The following is a 20529-nucleotide window of genomic DNA, read 5'->3' on the forward strand; positions in this document are numbered from 1 at the left end:
GAAAGGGATATAATGCAGTCAGCCTGCTCCTGGGGAGGGGCGCTTTAGGGAAACCAAGGCATTTTGGTCTGTGACCCCCCCCCCCAATGCCTGTTGGGCGGCATGACGGGGGGAGGGGGGGATGAAAGAACCCGCAGAGGTAACAACATTCCACCTGGGGGGCAAACGTTCCAAGATGAACAGCTGGGATATAAGCTTAATATTTTAAAAAATTAAGAAGGGAGGGTTCCCTTTAATAGCAAGTGGGCAGCTGAAACAGTGACATGGAAGAGGACAGACTTCTTAATGCTTTCCCTGCTTAGTGCGTTCTTCTGCACAACGCATGCACAAATATGCCTTCCCTACTATACTCTTTTTCACTGAAAGATTACAGAGCAGTCAGTTGTGGTGCGGAGGAAGAGGAAATAGTATGTGTCCGCACTAGAAAATAGCCCGGAATGAATATGAGAATTATCGTTCATTTTGATGCCTTTGTCAAAACCATTATTCTGTGCATATTCGAACATGGCTCGGCAAGCAGGGGAGCAGGAACCCACTGGGGGAAGGAATCTTTAGGCTGCCTTGTTGACGAGGGGGGAGATGACAGCAAGGCTTGGCAGACCGGGGAGCAAGAACCTGCCAGGAGAGGAATCTTTAGGCTTCCTTATCGACGAGGCAGCAGAAGCGAGGCTTGGTGGGTGGGGGGAGCAGGTACTTGCTGAGGATGGAATCTTCAGGCTTCCTCGTCAACAATCAGGGAGGTAGCAGCAAGGCTTAGTGGGTGGAGGAGCAGGAACTGGCGGGGGGAAGGAATCTTTAGGCCACCTCACCAACGAGATGGTGGTGGCAGCAAGGCTTGGCAGGCAGGGGAGCAGGAACTGGCCTGAGGGAGGAATCTTTAGGCTGCCTCGCCAATGAGGTGATGGCGGCAGTGAGATTCGGCTGGTGGGGAGAGCATGAGGACGAGAGGCAGCCCACAGCCAGCCCCACACTGCGGCAGAGCCAAGTGACACCCCATGCCCAGTCTCTTAAAGAGGAACGAGAGATGATAAAAGGCAAATGCGGGGAGGGGAAACAGAACTAGGCAGGCACTAGGACCCAAGCAAAGAAGGTCCAGCTTGAGGCGGATGAATATAAAATTGTAATTTAATCTTCAGTGGAAAAGAGAATAGAGATATTTTCATTTTTACAGTGAAACACAGTTTGGAGAGGGCGATTCTAAGCAGGCAGCCGGGGGGGTGTGGAGTGTGGGGGTGTGTGGGAGTGTGTGTGTGTGTGTGCATGTGTGCGTGCGTGCATGCTTGTGTGTAGAAGCCACTTCCCTGAGTGTTTCATTGCCGGAACTGGCAGTCATTGCCCCCTTATCTGACTCAGTAGAAGGCCCAAAGTTAAGGAGACACTTAATGTATCTCCTGCAAAGAATCATGTTCAGCCCTTCCACTCAGCTCATCCACTCTGTTCTAGATTGTGTCTGTCATGGGGCTCCTATGTCTGTCATGGGGCTCCTGCTACTCCAGAATGGTGTAATTGACACATTTCTTTCCTTTCTTTAAAAGCAAACAAAACGGAAGAGCTGGCAAGAAAAGAAGAAACTGCTTTCCCATAACCCCCCTTACCTTCCCCTTTGTTAGCCTTGATTTGCTCTTCCAGTTCTTTCCGCAAATTCCAGTTTGCCAAGATGTCATCTTCCAGTTGCCGGCGCAACAGAGAAATGTTGTTCAGCTCCGCTTGCAGGTTATTTATCCTACATTATTTTATTTTTTTTATAAAAGAAGAAAACCAGACGGTTGAAGCTTTAAGACAATGCGTCTTGGGCTCTGTCAAACATTAGAAAACATTTAGTCGCGCACCTCCGGCATCTTTTACACATCAAGGCTTCTACAAAAGAACTCATTTCCAAAGGAGCAACTGCTAAACTCCCTTTAAAGCCTACATTCCTCTTATCTTGAGCTACGGTGTAAACAAATCTTTACATAAGATGACAATAAAACTTGCATGGCCCCATTCTGGTGGTTTTTGGGAATCATCAAGACACACTTAACTTCAGGTTTATTACCCACCCACCCAGCCTGAAACCTAACTGACGAGCTTTAAAAATTCATCACAGAGATACCCAGTGTATTCAGTCGTTCATCTGGGACAATGAAATAACTTAATCTTATCTTCTCACAAATGGGGTCGTAAATCTGTGTGCGGACTGCATCACTTCAGGGTATAGGTGGGGGGTCACATGACTGAACAAAAAATTAACAACGGCAAATGTCTGCAAAAAATTTAAAAATCCACACACAGAAAGGTAGGACCTTGAGAGAAATGACGATAACCAACCTAGGTTGCCAGCAGACAGGATTTTCTTGGTATGGAAGAGTCCCCCACCTGCTGTGTGAATTGCAGCCAAGTTATAGACTGATCATCACAGTACGAATTAGGTCCAACCTTTTGGGGTAAATCGGAAGACTGCAAAGGCAGAGGGAAAGGGGTGGATGAACCACGGCTAGAGCTCTAAGCTGTATTCTAAATACAGATCCCAAAGATCTCATGAAGACCAGACTAAATGTGACTTTTTGCACACGTTCACCCTGGGGACTGTCTGCCATACTGCAGCCGTGAGTTCCTGGTGGCAGCTCCCTTTAGAAATGCTGCACTAGCCCAATTTGAATCAGGGCTAAAGCACATGGGAGATGCGGCTCACAGCTAGTCCCCAAGGCGCTCTCAGGTGAACTGACACATTTAGTTTGGCCCTCTGATGATCATTTTGGGAACGACCCCTTCCTGGGACTCGGACAACCCTGCCAGTCAAAGTGAAGTATATTGAGCTAGATGAGCCAAGGCTTGGTGTAAATTCCAACTCTGGAGCAGGGAAAGCCAAATTCTGAGACCGAAACCTGAGACAGAAGGTAATTGCTGCAAATACCTTTGAGTTTATGCCTCGCTTGTTATTGCGTCCCAAACTTCTCCCTTTTTCAAGTAGTTCTCTACTTCACTATGAAAGCTGTCACCTCTTCCTACGGTGGCGGCTTTTAATGGTTAGTTACAAGCAGGCAATTTAAAAAGCACATACAATTTAAAAAATGAAAAATGGGGCAGGAGTCAATTAACTTGAATATTAAACATTAATAATCCGGGAGCTGCCACCGCGCTGCCTCTCACCACCTACTTTCAGACAAGGGGGGGGGGAATCCTCCCCCTCGTTTAATATAAGTGGAACTTATTTTAATATAAATTAAAGGTGTGAAGCATTGAAGACAAGACACATTTCATGAAAATCTGAATAAAAGGTGGTTGGAGATGACAGGGCAAACAAGAGCTCCGGTGATATTTGCAGGGCGGAAATAGAACTGCGGGGGAAGCTATTGGCCAAAGTCGTGGTCCTCGAGGTTTGGGTACACACAGGCTTCAGAGACTTTTAGGGGCAGGACAAAGAGCAAGCGGCAACCAGCCCTGGGACTGTTTGAAATGATTAATTTTCTCACACTCCCACCCCTAAAACCTAAAAACTAGAAGGGCGTCGGTTGTCACAACCATGTTGAATAGTCAAGTGGCGGCTTAGGTCAATCACGAAGGAATCGACTTACAAAGAGGTACAACGCTACGGGGAACTCTCCCCAACTATGCAGAAAATATAAATTAATCAAATTCGGGAAGGACACAAACTCAAACTAGACCTTTATTAGGCATCAAAAGAAGGAAAATTTTATGTGTGTGTGTGTGTATATATATATGTATGTATGTATGTATGTATGTATGCATGCATGCATGCATGCATATATGTATATACACATACACACACACACACATAAAATACGCACCAGATAGGATTAAACAGAATGATGCACCTGGTAGAAGAGTCAGGAACTGTATTAAAGGCAATGTTTATACAAAAGTAGGTATAGTAGGTGACCAGGAAGTTGGCCACCATTTCCAGTATCTTGGGGTCCTGATTGTTCAAGAGATACTTCAGTTTGGAATTTGGAGAGGATGGGAGTGCCAGAATTGGGGCCTTCAGAAAAAAGCTAGGTCTAAATTCTGTGAATCTACAGCAGGCAAATAAGATATGCTCTAAGGTCTCTTCAGAGGTTAGGCAGTGTGCACAAGCACGCATCAGGTGTAAGGATGCCGTAAATCTCTCTGGGGATAGAGCAAGAAGAAATGTGTTGGTTCTTGCTCTAGTGATCGCCCATCTTAGCCCAGGGTCAAACAATACGTTTAAATAAACAGCTGTCCTGCATTTCTCCGGTAGATTTCGAAGTAGAGATGGGAACTGAGAGTCCTTGCTCTACCAATTAGGAGTTGGTATTCCTGATCAAATAACCGCTCCTTAATGCGATGGAGGATCTCGAATCAGGGAAGGAGCCTGAGGAAACTGAGCATGCTCCAGGAGGCACAGACCAAAGAGGATTAAGTTAAAAGGAAAACAAATACAGAAATAGAACAGTGGTTCTCAACCTTCCTAATGCCGCGACCCTTTAATACAGTTACTCATGTTGTGGTGACCCCCAACCTTAACATTTCTCCATTTTATAGATGGAGAACACTGATGCAGAGAGTCTTAGGCGACCCCTGTGAAAGGGTCGTTCGACCCCCAAAGGGGTCACGACCCGCAGGTTGAGAACCATTGAAATAGAAGAAGGAATTAGCCTGACCAAGCACTTGAAAATTTGTCAGTCCTAGGAGTGAGAGGCTTGCTGGGAGGGTTATGGGAGACATTTCCCAAATGGTTCTACTCCAACTCCTCATTAGTTTCCAACATGTACCACTGAATGTTTAGCTTCTCCAACTAAAATATGAAGGGAAGATAACAGTATATTAAATATATATATGTTTGTGTATATATATATAAACTGCAGCCTCTCAAACTTTGACTCCCCAACAAACATAGTGGATTTACGGATGAGGCGCACTGATCTCCTGCCTTCTGCAGGCAAGCCCTTGTTCTAACATTTGAGTGAAGGATTACCTCAGTGTCAACATGGAACAAGGCTAGGGAGGTTGGCAATAAAACGACAACCCGAACTAAGATCATCTAAATGGGCCACTGGCTTTTTTTGCTAAAGGATTAAAGGAAACACATCTAATATTTGGCTGCCAACAAGATGGACTGGCAGAAATTTATGGCTGAACTCAAGAATGAATCAAATGATGGGTAGTCCCCAAGAGAAGAAGAAGAGTTTGGATTTATTACCCCCCCCTCCCCCGCTTTCTCTCCTGTAGGAGACTCAAAGGGGCTTACAATCTCCTTTCCCTTCCCCCTCACAACAAACTAATCTGGAAAACTGGGTTTGTTTCCTTACTCCTCCAAGTGAAACCTGCCGGGTGACCTTGGGTTAGTCACAGTTCTCTCAGAACTTTCTCAGCCCCACCCTCACAAGGTGTCTGCTGTGGGGAGAGAAGAAAAAGAGTTGGATTTAAATCCCACCTTTCTCTCGTATAGGAGACCCGAAGGGGCATACAAGCTCCTTTCCCCCACAACAAACACCCTGTGAGGTAGATTAGGCTGAGAGAGCTCAGAAGAACTGCGACTAGCCCAAGGTCACCCAGCTGGTGTGTGTTGGAGTGCACAGGCTAATCTGAATTCCCCAGATAAGCCTCCACAACACAAGCGGCAGAGCGGAGAATCAAACCCGGTTCCTCCAGATTAGAATGTACCTGCTCTTAACCACTGTGCCACTGGTGAAATAACACATGTGGCCCATCCAGTGGGGTCTAACACCAATTTACCTCACACCTCCAAGGCAGGACGAAGAGAGCAGGCATTAGACGTCTTGCCCCGCCTCCAGATCCAGATGGAAGGAATCACCTTCTAATAAGGAGGCCCTCCCCATTTTAAGCTGAACGTCCATTTCTGTCACATAGTTCCAATTTGTGACAGTGTTCAGAAGGCAGCAAAGCTCCAGCTGCGTAAAAAAGGATCTTTCACCACCGGCATATTTCAAACACAAATCCATTTCAAGGAAGAACTGCTTTACAAGATAAGGAAGGCAGACGAATCTGCTCACATGCTTGAAACGAAGCTTCTGCATTTGTTTCGCAAACTCTTCCTAGGTAAGGCAGTGCAAGGACTCAGGGCAATGAACGTGGGATGAAGCCCTTGCTTCCTCCACGTATCCACTCTAATCTGGAGAGCTGGGTTCGATTCCTCACTTCTCCACATGAAGCCTGCCGGGTTGCCTTGGGCTAGTCACAGTTCTTTCTGAACTTGCTGTGCCCCCCCTACTTCACAAGGTATCAACTGTGAGGAAACGAAGGGAAAGTGATTGGAAGTGGCTTTGAGAATCCTGAGAGGTTGACAGAAGTGGGGTATAAAACCCAACTCTTCTACTTCAGACAGGTGATAGGAGTTCAGTGCTCAGAATATAATTCTGAGGAGCTGCAGGTTCAGCTCAGATCAGGACCACACCTTCCTCCCTCCTCACACCATTTACTTGACTAGGGTCGATTCTGCACTTGTGTTATCGACCTAAGTTCGAGCTGCGTTCGACCTAAGTGCTCCGCACAACCACTGGGATCGATGTGGTTTTGTACCAGCTTCACCCCATGTAACGGTCAAATTTCCGACTCCAGTTGGGAACTACTACTTTTTCAGGGAACCACGCTCGAACTCAGCTTGATTCCAGTAAAGTGCGGAATCTCTGGTGCCAGGAATCCCCCATTCAGCCAATCACAGCTGAGTGTTTCGGGCATGCGTACAGCTGGCCAATCAAAAAACACCACCTTCGTCCCTCCATTCCTGTGGCAGTTTTTTTTATAATTTGTGTGGGCATAGACGGAACATGGCCGTAGAACAGTAGCCAATCGGAACGGAGCAGTGAAGAGGCACAGGATGATTCCGCCCACCGAGCTGGGATCAAGCTGGTTGCAGTGGGGAACAACAATGGCTTCGACCTAGGTTAGTACCCTTCTCAGGGAACTGGGTCGAACCTATTTTACTCGTGTTCGGAATCGCCCTAGGTATATCTCAAGGGAACTCTATATTGCCTTGCTGAGGGCTATATGAATACTGATGGGCTGTAGACACATTTCCCCAAGGGGTACAAATAGCTGCTCCCTAAAGTCATTTCAGGTCGGAAGAACAGCAAGACAAATTCCCTCTCTCCACTGTCCCAATTCACCCCAGGCCTGGTGTGCTTGGATATTGTTATACCCACAGAAAAATAGTGTTGCACGAAGACGAACGGCCTGTGCACATCTGCTCAAAAGAATCAGAGCAGACACAAGGTCTTTATACCATGTAAACCAGACCTCAAATAGCCTAGAGGTGTCAAGTTAAAGAACAACTCGGTAGACTGTCTGAGAAGCTGTCCTTTGAAACACAAAAGACAAAAGAGGAGTCCCATGTGTTACTAGTTTTCTTGTAAAAATTATGAATTCATTTTCCCTTCACAAAGGTTTGTGTTCCAAAGGCCTCGGGAACTGAGGATGTTATGGGTTTAACCCAGTGGGCATTCTTGCAGTTTTTACCTGCATTTTCCCATGGTAGACAAATCATCTTTGTTGCCTTCAGAACGCAATGCCAGTTTCCTAGGGATCTGAGCATTTTCTGGTCAAAGAAAGGGTCGGCTTCATATGCAGAGTTAGACTATTATCATCTTCTGACTGGCAGCAGCTCTCCAAAGCCTTTATCACAGAGAGGTGTTTTCCAGCCTTGCTACATGAAATCCTCTGACTGGGGGCACCAAGGACTGAACCTGGCACTTTTGCGCACAAACCAGATATTCTACAACCGATCTGCTACATCTCCAGGGAGAGGGGCCTCCCTTCTGTCCCAGCACCAGTTTGTAAACAACCCCCCCTAAATTTCTGGCTTAGAAGAGCTCTTGATCCATCCCAAAATCTTTTCCGTTGCCATAAAACAGGTATAACAGGAATCTAGAACATTCCATTAAGAAATAATAATGGAACTGTGACAGAAAGAAAACACAAGACAGAATACCAGTGTGGATACAGTGGCACCTCGAAAATTGCCGATAATCCGTCCGGAGATTATCAGCGATTTCCAAAAACGGTGTATTTAGAGGTATTTCATTTGGCAATGATGCTGTTTTGGAACGCATTATTACGCGATGTCATCAACGCCGCTTATAACGTAGCAACTACAAGCGTTTCTGTAAATCACTCGGCGGCCGACAATTTTAGAGGGCGGAAATCGGTGCCTGGCAATCGTCGATTTCTGAAATCGACAATTGTCGAAGGCACCGATTTTCGAGGTGCCACTGTATTTTGCTCCAAAGCGTGGTATGGTTCTTTATAGCCAACGCACAGGACCAGAGTTAAGGTTTTTCTTTATCATTAAAATTCTTGTTTGTTCCACGTATGTGTGGTTTTCCTAATCTCTGCACAATTTAGATCATTTACATTCAGAAACTCTCCTAGAATGAAGAATTGGACACTCACCCTTCCGCATCTTTCAGCGACTTGATCAGATTTGAAAAAACGTCACGTTCTTTTCTTAGGGCTTCAATCACTCCTGCATATTCAGATTCTTTTGCATGCTAAATTAAAAAACACATACAGATTTACTTAACAGATGCCGTGACAAATTAGTTTGTCTGCAAATAAGTCACACACACAGGGCTGGCTTTAAAAGGGGTTAGACCAGTGGTACTTTGTCAATTACAAAAAAAAAATCACATTCACAATTTCCATCAACCAAATGAGCCACACAATTACTTTAGGCCACGCACACCACCCCCAAGCAGGCACAGACAAAAATCTATACTATAACTCTTTCAATTCCCAAAGCACTTCTGAGCATCTTGGGCTGCCTTTCTCCACTACTAGGAGGGTTTGCTTTATGGGCTAGAATTCCACAGTAATATGCCCCATTCCACCACCTTATTCAGCTGCATGTGTTGAGTCAGCCTCCAGCAAAGAACCTGTGCATCTACACAACCTTAGTATCACCAAGACAGGTAAAAGGTACTGCTTTTTTTAAAAAAGGACTTTATCTTGAGCCCAGAGTAATTATGAAATTATTCTGATTTCCAAAGAAATTGCTCACCAGCCTGGAACATGGAGCACGGTGCTAATGAGAACAGAAGGGCCACAGGAGGCATGCCAAAGAGCCCAGATGTGGTTCCCAAGCCACTGAGTGAATATGACTAGGTCAGACAGATTCACAGGGGAGAGATCCACAAACTACTAGCCATGGTGACTAAAGGGAACCGCCACAGTCAAAAGCAGCAAACCTCTGAACGCCAATGCTAGAAGGAAGGATCAGAAAAAAGCTTTGGTATCTATGCCCCGTTTGTTAGCCTTCCAGAGCAACTGGTTGGCTGCTTTGTGAAAGGCTGCTCAACTAGATGGACTACTGGTCTGATCCAGCAGGGCTCCTAGTATGTTCTAAGAAAATATGGGAGAAAACCTAGGAAGTGACAGAAACACAGATGAGAATCTGTCTCCCTCCAAAGCTTCAGAGAGGTATCTGCAGAGGTGTACGGCCTATAGGGACGTGAGGTCACCCATGACCTCGGGTGCATGCCTTTTGGTCACATGATCTAAACAGCTGGGAGCTCCCAGTCAGCACCACTGAGCTCTTGCTCCTCACTTGCCTGGGCTACCTCACAGCCCCTGAGCCTCACTCCTGGCCTCCATACAGGCCGGCTTTTGCCCTCCCCAGGCCCTGGGGACAGCAGGAGCTGACCTGCAGAGAGGCCGAGCCCTGCCCCCATCCCCCAAGTGTGTGTGGGGGGGGCACAGGAGTGCCTGGAGGAGGTGTTGCCTCGGGCGTCATTTCCACTCGATATGCTTCTGGCTATCTGCCTTACTTTAAAGCTCCGTGGGTTAAGGCCTAGTTTTCACCAACAGGTGGTCAAATCTATGTGTGAACTGGGCCACTTCAGACTGTGGCCGGCAGCTCACATGATGGGACTGTTCTCCTAGACAAAACAGCACAGAAACCACAGATCTGGGCTTGGCTTACATGCCAGCCATAACCAGTAGTTGCCACTGACCTCATTCCTACTTTGAAAGCCTCGTATGCCAGAGAACTTCTGTCTTCTCCCCTCCCCAATGCAGAGCATCAAGAGAGGCCCAGTCCATCTATTCCAAAGTTCTCCGGGACAGACAGCGGACTTAGGAGCATGACTTAAACCCGTGTTCGGCCAGGCTGGGTGGCAGCCTCTTCCCATAGCTGCTTGCATACTAACAGTCAGAACAGCAGCAGTATCATTTGTAACTTCTCAGAGATGCATGCAGAGGTCTGTCAGGTCATATCACTTCCATGGAGCTTTAGCCAGATAGTTAACATCAGTGGTTGGAAAACTGCCAAGGTCAAGAATCCAAGGGGACTCATCTCTCCACTTTTGTAAGGTGTGTATCTCTCTTCTGTTTGGATTTGGGAAGGGCGATTTGCACTGTTTGGACTGTGCAAGGCAACCAATATTCCCATCCCATTCAACATTTTGTTTTGTGTTTTCAATGTTCTATGCATTGTCTTCTGACCCCTGCGAGTGGCTTTGGGCACCAACGTTTGGCTGGAAACATTACGAATAAATAAATCTTGAAAGAACAGGAAGCGCTAATGAGGCAAAGCGAATGTTGTTGCTACAGGAGGGATTCCAGCAGCAGCTGAACAGTAAAAACAGTGCACTGCCCAGGAATAGGGGCACCACTGGCTGCAAGCTCCTCCTGCTTATTCAAATGAATGACAAGAGAAGCATTTTCCAATGCTACTATTAAGAACATAAGAACATAAGAACAAGCCAGCTGGATCAGACCAGAGTCCATCTAGTCCAGCTCTCTGCTACTCACAGTGGCCCACCAGGTGCCATTGGGAGCTCACATGCAGGATGTGAAAGCAATGGCCTTGATTTTGAGAGGCAGGAATATGAGCACGCCTTGTACTGGATACATTCTTGGATGAGTGTTCCTGATGTTACACCACCATTGGTCGGGCGGGAGAGGAGCTACTAGCTGAAGGTTGACCAGGCACCTTGTCCCAAGTCTCTGCGGTTCCACCTCAGTCTCCAAATTCAATTGGCACCTCCTCTTCCACTGGCATTAACTCCCAGACACCTTCACTGATGTGAACATGGCCACTGGCAGGAGGAAACCACCCAAGTACTCTCAACACAGAGAATCGAATGCGGTAGATGGATAAGAAACAGTGTGGTTGAAGTAAGGATGCTGGAGAGACCCGCGCTGAAAGGCTCCCTTAGCTCAGGAAGCATAGTGCCAATCAAGTTTCACTCTCTCAGACTAACCTACCTCACAGTGTTGTTATAAGATAAAACAGAAGGGAGAACCACCTATGTCCTTTGATAAACAGAAGGACCAGATACAAGAATGATAGATACCTTGCTAAGTACAACAGTGATCCACACGATGGTACCCACTGATGTGTTTCTTGGCAGCCTCTGGATTTTCCCCCAGTGTCTGTTGTGGCTTTCTTCTCCCTCAGTGGAACAGGCGATTTTTTAAAGAGCCGCGGAGGTATCATTTCTACATCTGCAAGTGCTCCCTCCATCCAGGAAGATGCTTGACTTTAAACCTCTCAACATTTGGTTTAACATTCTTAAGATTGGACCCAGCATCATGGTAGCCATTTTGTGATTGCTCCCATTCCCCATGGCAGCCATTTTGTGATTGCCTCCATTCCCCATGGCAGCCATTTTGTGATTGCCCCCATTCCCCATGGCAGCCATTTTGTGATTGCTCCCATTCCCCATGGCATCCATTTTTCTGAGGTGCGTAGCACCTTTCTTCAAAATTCCAACAGCGCCCATAAGTTCAATGACGTTGGGGCTCTGGTCCCCTGAAGCATCTCCCACAGCACTGACATTCACAACACTACCTTTGTAGAAAATTGTGCCTGAATTCATGGGATTCTGCTATTTCTTGCCGTACAAGGACTGAACAGCCGATCGTTCCCACCATGCCTGTGCCTTTCAGACTCCGTTTTCCAAATGAGATGCGCCGCTGCTCAGCCACCGCTCTCACAAGGTGTGCGTCAGACATCTCCATTAAGGCAGAAACTGCCGGAGGCCACCGTCGCCTCCCTCGTGTGAGATCGCATTGTGCTCTCCCCCCCTCTCCAGCTCGCCCAGACGAGGGGAAAGAATCCTGAGGTTTGCTGAACCGCTTAAAAATTATTAATAGCAAATACTGCATATATTCTAACAAACTCCTTGGTGGGAATTATCTCTGCCAAGCTCCGGCTTGCCAAAGGGCACAGAACAGGAAACTGACTGAGCTCTAGTCTGAACGCTCCATCTCACTCACAGGTGGCTCGCTTAATTCTTCGTCTGCTTGCGGCTTTTCAAGCTGCAGACTGTGCTCCCTTCCGGGGGCATCCTCCTCATCCAGACTGCTGTCTGCCTCCTCCTTGTCGGTGTCCCCCCCTACAATTCCTCCAGAGCACCTCTCCTGATAGAAGCTTACAAAATTATGCACGGTGCGGAGAAACCAGATAGGGAGAAGGAAAAGAAAACTATTTGCATGCTGCGTTCAAAGATCCAGAGCACGCTACAGATGCAATCTTGTTGCAATCCCTGCGAAGCCAGACAGCATCGTTATCCCCTTCTTGCTCGGGAGGGCGGGAAGAAGGCTCAGAGACACGGGCAAATCTCTTGAATTCCTGATGGAACTTTTTCTCCCGCCCCCATAATAATATGAACCGCCCAGCGAAACTGTTAGGCAGCACATTCAGGAACGCTTAAAAATGTCAATTTGCTATTTGTTTACAAATCCAGCCCACCAGATAAGAGCGAATGTGGAGGAGTGTGGAATCAAACCTGGCTCTCCAGGTCAGAGTCCGCCCGCTTTTAACCACTACACCCCGCCGGCTCTCATCTCTGCCGCCATCCCTCACAATGCGCCACCTCCCTTTTTTAGTTTGTTTGGGGTAAATGCCTCAGAGTTCATGCACAGAGGGAAGCAGTGAGATTTATCTCACCACATTCTGGAAGACAGTTTCAGGGGGCAGCCATGTTGGCCTGCAGCAGAGCAGATAGATTTCAGTCCAGTAGCCCCTTGGAGGCCAACAACATTTTCAGGGTATAAACAGTTGAAAGACAACGCTCCCTTTGTCATATATCTGACAGAGGCATCTCTGGCTCTCAAAAGCTTACGTCCCCAATAATCTTCTCGGTCTCTAAAGCATTTCTGGCCTCAGATCTATCTGGATCACCTCCTAGAGATTCTGTGAAATGGGAGATGAGCCAGGAAGTGATGGATTTGAAAGTCACCACTTTGCTTGCATCCTCACAGCATTCGAACCAGCAGCATGCTAAAATAACCCCTGCAGTGACTTTATCATCTTGGCAAGCCCTATCAGTCTGAAACCGTTTGTGACTCGTGGAAAAACCATGGCTTCAAAGCAAAAACAATAAAAATGTCACACTTCAGCTTACAAACTAACATATTTATTGTGTCGTAAGCTTTTGTGAGGCCCTGCTCATTCCAGCAAACGCAAGGAGGGTTACCCACAATTGTACCAGTTTATCCGAGCTCAGGCACAGAGGCACGAATGGGCGAGAAGGACTGATTACAAAACAAAGCCAAGCAATTCGAGAAACAGGTACGTTGCATTACAAGCACGGCACAAACAAACCCAGATCCCGTCCAAAGAGCAAACAATCCAATCAGAGTGTATGCGGACCACTTCAAACCGTTGATGAACGGCAAACTAAGATGAATAGTGTATACAAACTTGGCAGGGAGGCCAATTACATTCAGCAGTGAGCTAACCCCAATCGCTACTGAGCCAAATTTCCTCATGTCAAATCTACGCGTGAATTCCAAGCCAGCAATTTTCACTGAAGGCTCCCTTTGAAATTATTCGGCTAAGAGTGAGCCCCGACACGGCACCAGCGGGCATTTACGGAACTCTCCAGTTCCCTACTCAGTGGCTTCATTCTCCAAAGTCTCTCATCTCCAAAGTCATACTGGTTCTGGTGGGTTTTCCGGCCGTGGTCTGGTGGATCCTGTTCCTAACCTTTCGCCTACATCTGTAGCTGGCATCTTCAGAGGTGTATCACAGAGGGAAGTCTGTTACACACTGTGTCCAGAGAGAAGGGAATGTCTGGGGTATGCATTGTCCATGTCCCAGGGTGGGGAACCAATCAGTAAGTGTCTGGGTGGAACTTGTTATGCAAAGATGTGGTTGATAGTATTGTATTGCAGGTGGGGCTCATCAGTCCAGGGAGTGATTCACATTTTCATGCCCTGTAGCAGCAGCAGTATTGGTGAATGCAAATCCTGTGTTTGGGTGGAGTCCATTGTTCAGGAATTTAGCATGTCCTTGGGGTTTGCTTTTGGTGTTTTTAAGTACTGGTAGCCAAGCTTTGCTAATTTTCAAAGTCTCTTTTTTCCAGTTGAAGTTGTCTTGGTGTTTGTGAATGTCAATGGCCTCCCAGTCATACCTTTCCTACGCCACCCCGGAGCAGATGGTGATTCAGGAGAGCCCAGGAGCCATAACCTTTGCCTATGTAGGGATCAATCATTTTTAATTAGCTGCCTCCATCCCAAGGAGAAGCTTGGCTTGGAATCTTTTTGACATTTTATAGAATCTCATCACGTTTTGTGATTGGCCCCAGTCCCCATGACGGCTTTCCATGATTGGCTCTACAACCCATGGCCACCTTGTGGTGGCACCCATTGATTTTTCTCAAAATTCCCACAGGCTTTAGGGATATCTATCCAAAGAACGGCCACCTTTAAAAGAATGTTACCTGAAGGTTTGAAAAGTCAAAATGTGGCTCCGCATTTGAGCATTTTCATGATGCCAGGTTTGGGTCCATTTATTCTCTTGAACAAGGACAGTCTGAACTATGTTTATATATGTTAATGGCTGCCAGAGTGTTAATAGAATCTAGCTGGAAGACTGAGAGCTGCCCCAATATGGAAGACTGGGGGGAGAAAATAAGAGAGTGTGCTACAATGGCAAAACTAACAAACTTTGTAAACAAAAAGTCAAAATCTGAGTTTGATGAGAAGTACGAAGCATTTTTTTCAGTATGAAGAAGAAGAAGAGTTTGGATTTATATCCCCCCTTTTTCTCCTGCAAGGAGACTCAAAGGGGCTTACAAATTCCTTTCCCTTCCCCCCTCACAACAAACCCCCTGTGAGATAGGTGGGGCTGAGAGAGCTCCAAAGAACTGTGACTAGCCCAAGGTCACCCAGCTGGCATGTGTCGAATGCACAAGCTAATCTAGTTCATCAGATAAGCCTCCACAACTCAAGCGGCAGAGCAGGGAATCAAACCTGGTTCTCCAGATTAGAGTGCACCTGCTCTTAACCACTACACCACACTGGCTCTGAGGCTGAATCAATAACGTAAATATGTCAATTGTTAAGGTTATAAGTATTTATTTATATACCACTAGGTGTTAGTGAAATGACTTAAGAATAGAATGCTAGATGAGATAAAAGAAGACAGAAGGTTCTATCTCAAAGTGGTATTATGTGTATAAAATTTTTAGTTCCATTTGGTTGTTGTGTTTTATTTTTACGGTTAGGTATTTTTCTGTTTAATTATGCTTGGGTTATTTTTCTCATGTTGCCGTTTATTGTCTTCTGTATAACTATTTTGAGAAGATCAATAACAATTATTTTTTTAAGAGTGTGATATGGTATAGCCAATGCAAATAGCAGTGAGACAACTACTTGGTGAGAGGGGAAGGGAGGGTGGCATCTGGTCATGACCCACCCATTCTGGGGGGAGGGAGCCATCATCTGGTCATGGCCAGCCCACCCGGGGGGGGGAGGGAGGGAAAGGAAGGAGGCAGCCTAGCATCTGGTTGTAGCCTAACAAGCATGGGTAAAGGGAAGGGGGAGAGGGATTACAGCAGGGGTCTCCAGATGTTCATGGACTACAAAACCCATCAGCCCCTGCCAGCATGGCCTATTGAACATCTAGAGCAGGGGTCCCCAAACTTTTTAAACCGGGGGCCAGTTCACTGTCTCTCAGACTGTTGGAGGGCCGGACTAAAAAAAACTATGAACAAATTCCTATGCACAAATGATTGTAAAATGTTTGATTTCACCTTTCAGCCTTTCTGTCATGGTCTATTTTTAGAACAGTGACCAAAGTATGTCAAGTATAGGGTGGGCTCCAAATATTGTTGGGGAGGCTGTGGAATACCTTCCCCTGTAAAAAAAAAAAAAAGCAGAACTTTGCCAATGAAGCATTCCATCTAACCCAGGATCAGGTATCTTCCTGGGTTCTTTCCTCCCTAGCAGCCAGCGAGCGATTCGCCAGCCTGGCTGATGCCAATGGGAGTGAGGCGGAACAGAAAGCCTGAGAGCAGCACATGGAGTAGCCGAGAGGGAAGGGCGGAGCAGGCATTGCCACATGTAAGGTTTCCAACTGTGGGTCAGAAAATTCATGGAGATTTGGGGGTGCCATCATGTAACTGCAATCAACAGCCGTTGGGGCCGGTTCCTCCTCTCCCTCGAGACCCCACTGCACATGAATGGAGCCATCGCTGCCATGCCTGGCGGGCCGGATAAATGCCTTCAGGGGGCCACATTTGGCCCCCGGGCCGTAGTTTGGGGACCCCTGATCTAGAGAGTCCATGAATATCTGGAGTGCCACAGGTTGCAGACCTGATTAGTGTAAGAAATTACAGGTGGTGGCAGGTCAATGTGCCACTGCTGTTATGGCTAATGGTGTTGGGTCTTGTGCCTCAAGGCCAGAGGCAGAACTGGAGCCTTTTGGTTCTTTGTCCCATTATTATATTTCTATAACTTTATTTTTTATGCCTCCCAGAATCAGAGGTCAGCTTCTCGCGATGGCTGACGTACTAGGGGGTGTCGGCGTAAATTATGCGATGCCGACAATCTCTTTACCCTGACCGTCGCCGCGAACTGTCCCGGTAAAGACAGGGAAAACGGTGCAGCACTGCGCCGTCGCCCAATCGACTTACCTTCCCTGCGACCTTCTGGCGCGTCACCGAGGTCAGGGGACACGCCCCCCTGCCCTGCGCGACTGCTCCGGAGTCACAGAGCAGGGGGGCGTGTCCCCAGGCCTTGGCAACGCGCCGGAAGGTCACAGGGAAGGTAAGTCGATCGGAAGGGGGGGGGATGGTGAGAAAACCTTGCTGCGCCCCCCCATGCGAACAGCTCCCTAGTGACGAAGTTTTTGCCGTCCCTAGGGCGCTGTAAAAGGCCCGTGCACATCAGCCAACTATGGCCATTAGAAGCAACATCATCAAGCTCCTCTGTATACCATCTCTGCTGTGGAAGGCGTAGGTGTGAATTATTTCAAGTAATTCTCCCATGAATTACAAAGAACAAAGGTAGGTACATAGCCCACGCAGGCTGTTATGCAGAGGCAGTTAATGAAGCAGTCAACATTTTGACATGTAGTACCAGAGCTGGAAAAACTTATCCAAACGTTTCCGATAAGAAGCCTCGAACGGCGAGGGTAGCTTGAAGGTGATCTAGAGCATGGATGCAGAGAGGGGGAAAAGCATGATCTAGCAGCAGATCACTGGTCATTTCTTGCTGGAATAGCTCGCTGGTCAGAGCTCACTTCTGTTGGCTCAATGACATTCTGGCTCAATGACATTCTGCTGGATGTTCTGGCTCTTGGTCTGATCCATCAAGGCACATCAGATATGCTCCAGCGAGCAGGCAGACTCAGTATCACCATGCTGGCAGGGGATGATTGGAACTGTAGTCCATAACATCTGGAGGGCCACGAGTTTGACACCTGTGCCTTAACTGATCCATGGGACAGGCACCTAATTTGTACATTTAACTGGTGCAACCTGGGGCTTCTAACAAAAAGCGTCTCATGGAGGATCAAAGTCAGCCCCAAGGCTGCCCTAAACCAGCCCCAACAAGTAGTTGATTCCTTATGCCAAACTTTTCTAAGGAAAAGGGGAAGAATGAAGCTCGTGTGTCTTCACCTCTGTGCGCCCTTGGCAGAAGAACACAACTTGAAGAAATACTTCTACAAATCTGCTTCCACACAGATGTTTACCTGTGTGTATGTTTAAATCTCCACATCACACAAATCTGCACCATGTATGTCTGAGGTTCTCCCTCCATTTGAAAGACCGTGCCTAACATAAGCAGGCCCACAGCATCAGAGATGAGTGGTCCAGTGAGTTATTTCCAACCCTGACATGAGGCCCGAAGGAGCAGCAGTGGCATAGTGGTTATGAGCAGGTGTACTCTGATCTGGAGGAACCGGGTTTGAATCTCCGCTCTGCCATCTGAGCTGTGGAGGCTTATCTGGGGAATTCAGAGCCCTTCGGGGATAGGGCGGTATATAAAACTAAACAATCAATCAATCAATCAATCAATCAATAAAATTATCTGGGGAATTCAGATTAGCCTGTGCACTCCAACACACGCCAGCTGGGTGGCCTTGGGCTAGTCACAGTTCTTCGGAGCTCTCTCAGGCCCACCTACCTCACAGGTTGTTTGTTGTGAGGGGGGAAGGGAGAGGAGTTTGTAAGCCCCTTTGAGTCTCCTTGCAGGAGAGAAAGGGGGGATGTAAATCCAACTCTTCTTCTTCTTAGGAAACAGAAACCATAATCCAGAAGCTTCAAGTCAAGAATCAGAGCTCTGGATCGCAACAAAAGCTGAAGCCAGAACAATAACAACCGTTATTGCCCCAACAAAGTCATAGCTTAAGTAGAAAGCTTTTATAGTTGCCCTGTGTGAGAAGCAGCCAATGGCCAGCCTGGATGGGAAGAGTCACTCCAGAGCCCACGGATGCTCTGATATGTAACCCCAGTGGCTCAACTCAGGAAAAGTAGTGCTCAAGTCCACATGTTTCTAGCCCCAGAAGCTCCTGATACCTGGCAGAAGAAGAGCATGGATAAATAGTAAAGATGACAGTTCATGGATCAGCAAGGCAAACGACCACATCCGTTGTAGAAACAGGATATCCCGAATTCAAATGAAAAATGACTGCATGAAGCATATCACTGCAGCATATCACTAGCTCATCTAGCTCAGCATTGCCTATACCTGTGGTACTTCTCCTCAGCTCAGAGAGCCACATTTTCAGTTTTCATTGACCAAAAGAATCACATTTACTTCCAACCCTGACATGAGGCCTGAAGTAATTGACACCCTACCTCCGTGGTGGCGAACCTTTGGCATCCAGATGTTATGGACTACAATTCCCATCAGCCCCTGTCAGCATGGTCAATTGGCCATGCTGGCAGGGGCTGATGGGAATTGTAGTCCGTAACATCTGGAGTGCCAAAGGTTCGCCACCACTGCCCTACCTGCTCCTCTGGTGGTTGTTCCAAAATGAGAACCACCTGCCAACCACCCCACCTGGCTCGGGGCAGGTGCCATACAAGAGTGTTCATAAAGGTCCCAGGTGGCACGACAGACAGTCACATGTGGTTCTTGAGCCACTGTATGTGTACTGGCCTACACTGACCCTCCAGGACCTCAGGTGAATAAAGGTCCTTCCGCCACATGCCCCTGAGATACTGATGAACAAAGGACAGGGGTCTGCAACCGGCAGCTCTTTTGCTCCTCCAAAAGTGGCTCTGTGTAGCCCATCCTACTGCCCATCAGCTGACAGACCCACCAGCCCCTGCAGTTTCAGGGCTCAGGAGGGGCCAGCCCAGTCAAAACTGACAACGCTGGGCTTATCAGGCAGATAACAGACAGCCAAGGAGGCAGAGTAGAGCAGGAAGCATGGGCAGGCAACTGCCCCTGCAGTTATAGGGGCAGTAGGGGCAGTTGTAGGGGCAGTAGTAGGGGTAGGACACAGAGGGAACTGGTTAGTAACAGTCAGAGGAGAGCCGGGGAGAGAGGGATCAGGGTTGGGATTGGCCAGGAGGAGAGCATAAATGGGAGGGGGAAAGATGGCAAAGGAGAAGAAGAGAGAGGAAGAGAAGGAGAGATGGGGAGAGAAGGACAGAATGGACCTGAGAGGAAGAAAGAGAGGGGGAGAGAATGCAAAGACGAGCGGAGGCAGACCTCTAGCAGGGGAGAAGGTCTAGCAGCCAAAGACCGGTGCTCTCCCCTCCACAGCCAAGCCTTGGCAGAGACCAGGAACAAGGGTATCCTAAGGCTCAAATATGTTTTGTGTTTCCAGACAGTTTTTTCCGGGGGGAGGACAGGGACACACAAAAATACCTCTTTTGATAGTGAAGGTGGCCGACCCCTGATGTCGGAGATTCTACATGCTAAGCACACTTTCTACCACCGAATCAGATCTTTCATCCATCTCAGCTGGTACTGCCTCCCGCCGGCTCAGGCAGAGAGGAATCTTTCCTAGTTCCTGCTGCTTGAGATTCTTTCAGCAGAGATGCCGGGCATCAAACTCGAGGCCCTGTGCATACAAAGCATCAGCTGCCGCTCATCCATAATCACCCATCAAAAAGATATCCCATGTTAGAAACCCCATTAAGCATTCTTAACCAAAATAAAGCTTACACACAAGGCAATCAGCGAGCGGTGTGGACGGAGGGAAAAGCAATCACCAAAAACACAGCTACTTTCAGAAAACGGGCCCGCCTGAAGGAGTCAACTCTGACAAGTGTGTTCCCAACATCAATCAGCTTTGATAGGCTCGCCGCAATTTGCTGATGGCAGTTTTAAAAGACAGGGCGTGCTTAGAAGAAGAAAAAA

At 47.5% G+C, this 20529-nt stretch overlaps 1 protein-coding gene across 5 annotated transcripts in view; it reads right to left on the reverse strand.

Annotated features, from left to right (window-relative positions):
* Window positions 1–20529, reverse strand: part of CDK5RAP2 (CDK5 regulatory subunit associated protein 2) — a 187581-nt gene that overhangs the window by 108542 nt on the left and 58510 nt on the right. For all 5 annotated transcript variants that reach the window (XM_048513449.1, XM_048513448.1, XM_048513447.1 and 2 more), the window contains exons 14-15: window positions 8371–8468; window positions 1596–1723 (exon numbers count right to left, since the gene is read on the reverse strand). In XM_048513449.1, the coding sequence (XP_048369406.1) occupies window positions 1596–1723; window positions 8371–8468 (226 nt within the window). The remainder of the gene's footprint in view (window positions 1–1595; window positions 1724–8370; window positions 8469–20529) is intronic.

Source organism: Sphaerodactylus townsendi, linkage group LG12, assembly GCF_021028975.2.
Source record: "Sphaerodactylus townsendi isolate TG3544 linkage group LG12, MPM_Stown_v2.3, whole genome shotgun sequence".
Classification (NCBI taxonomy): domain Eukaryota; kingdom Metazoa; phylum Chordata; class Lepidosauria; order Squamata; family Sphaerodactylidae; genus Sphaerodactylus; species Sphaerodactylus townsendi.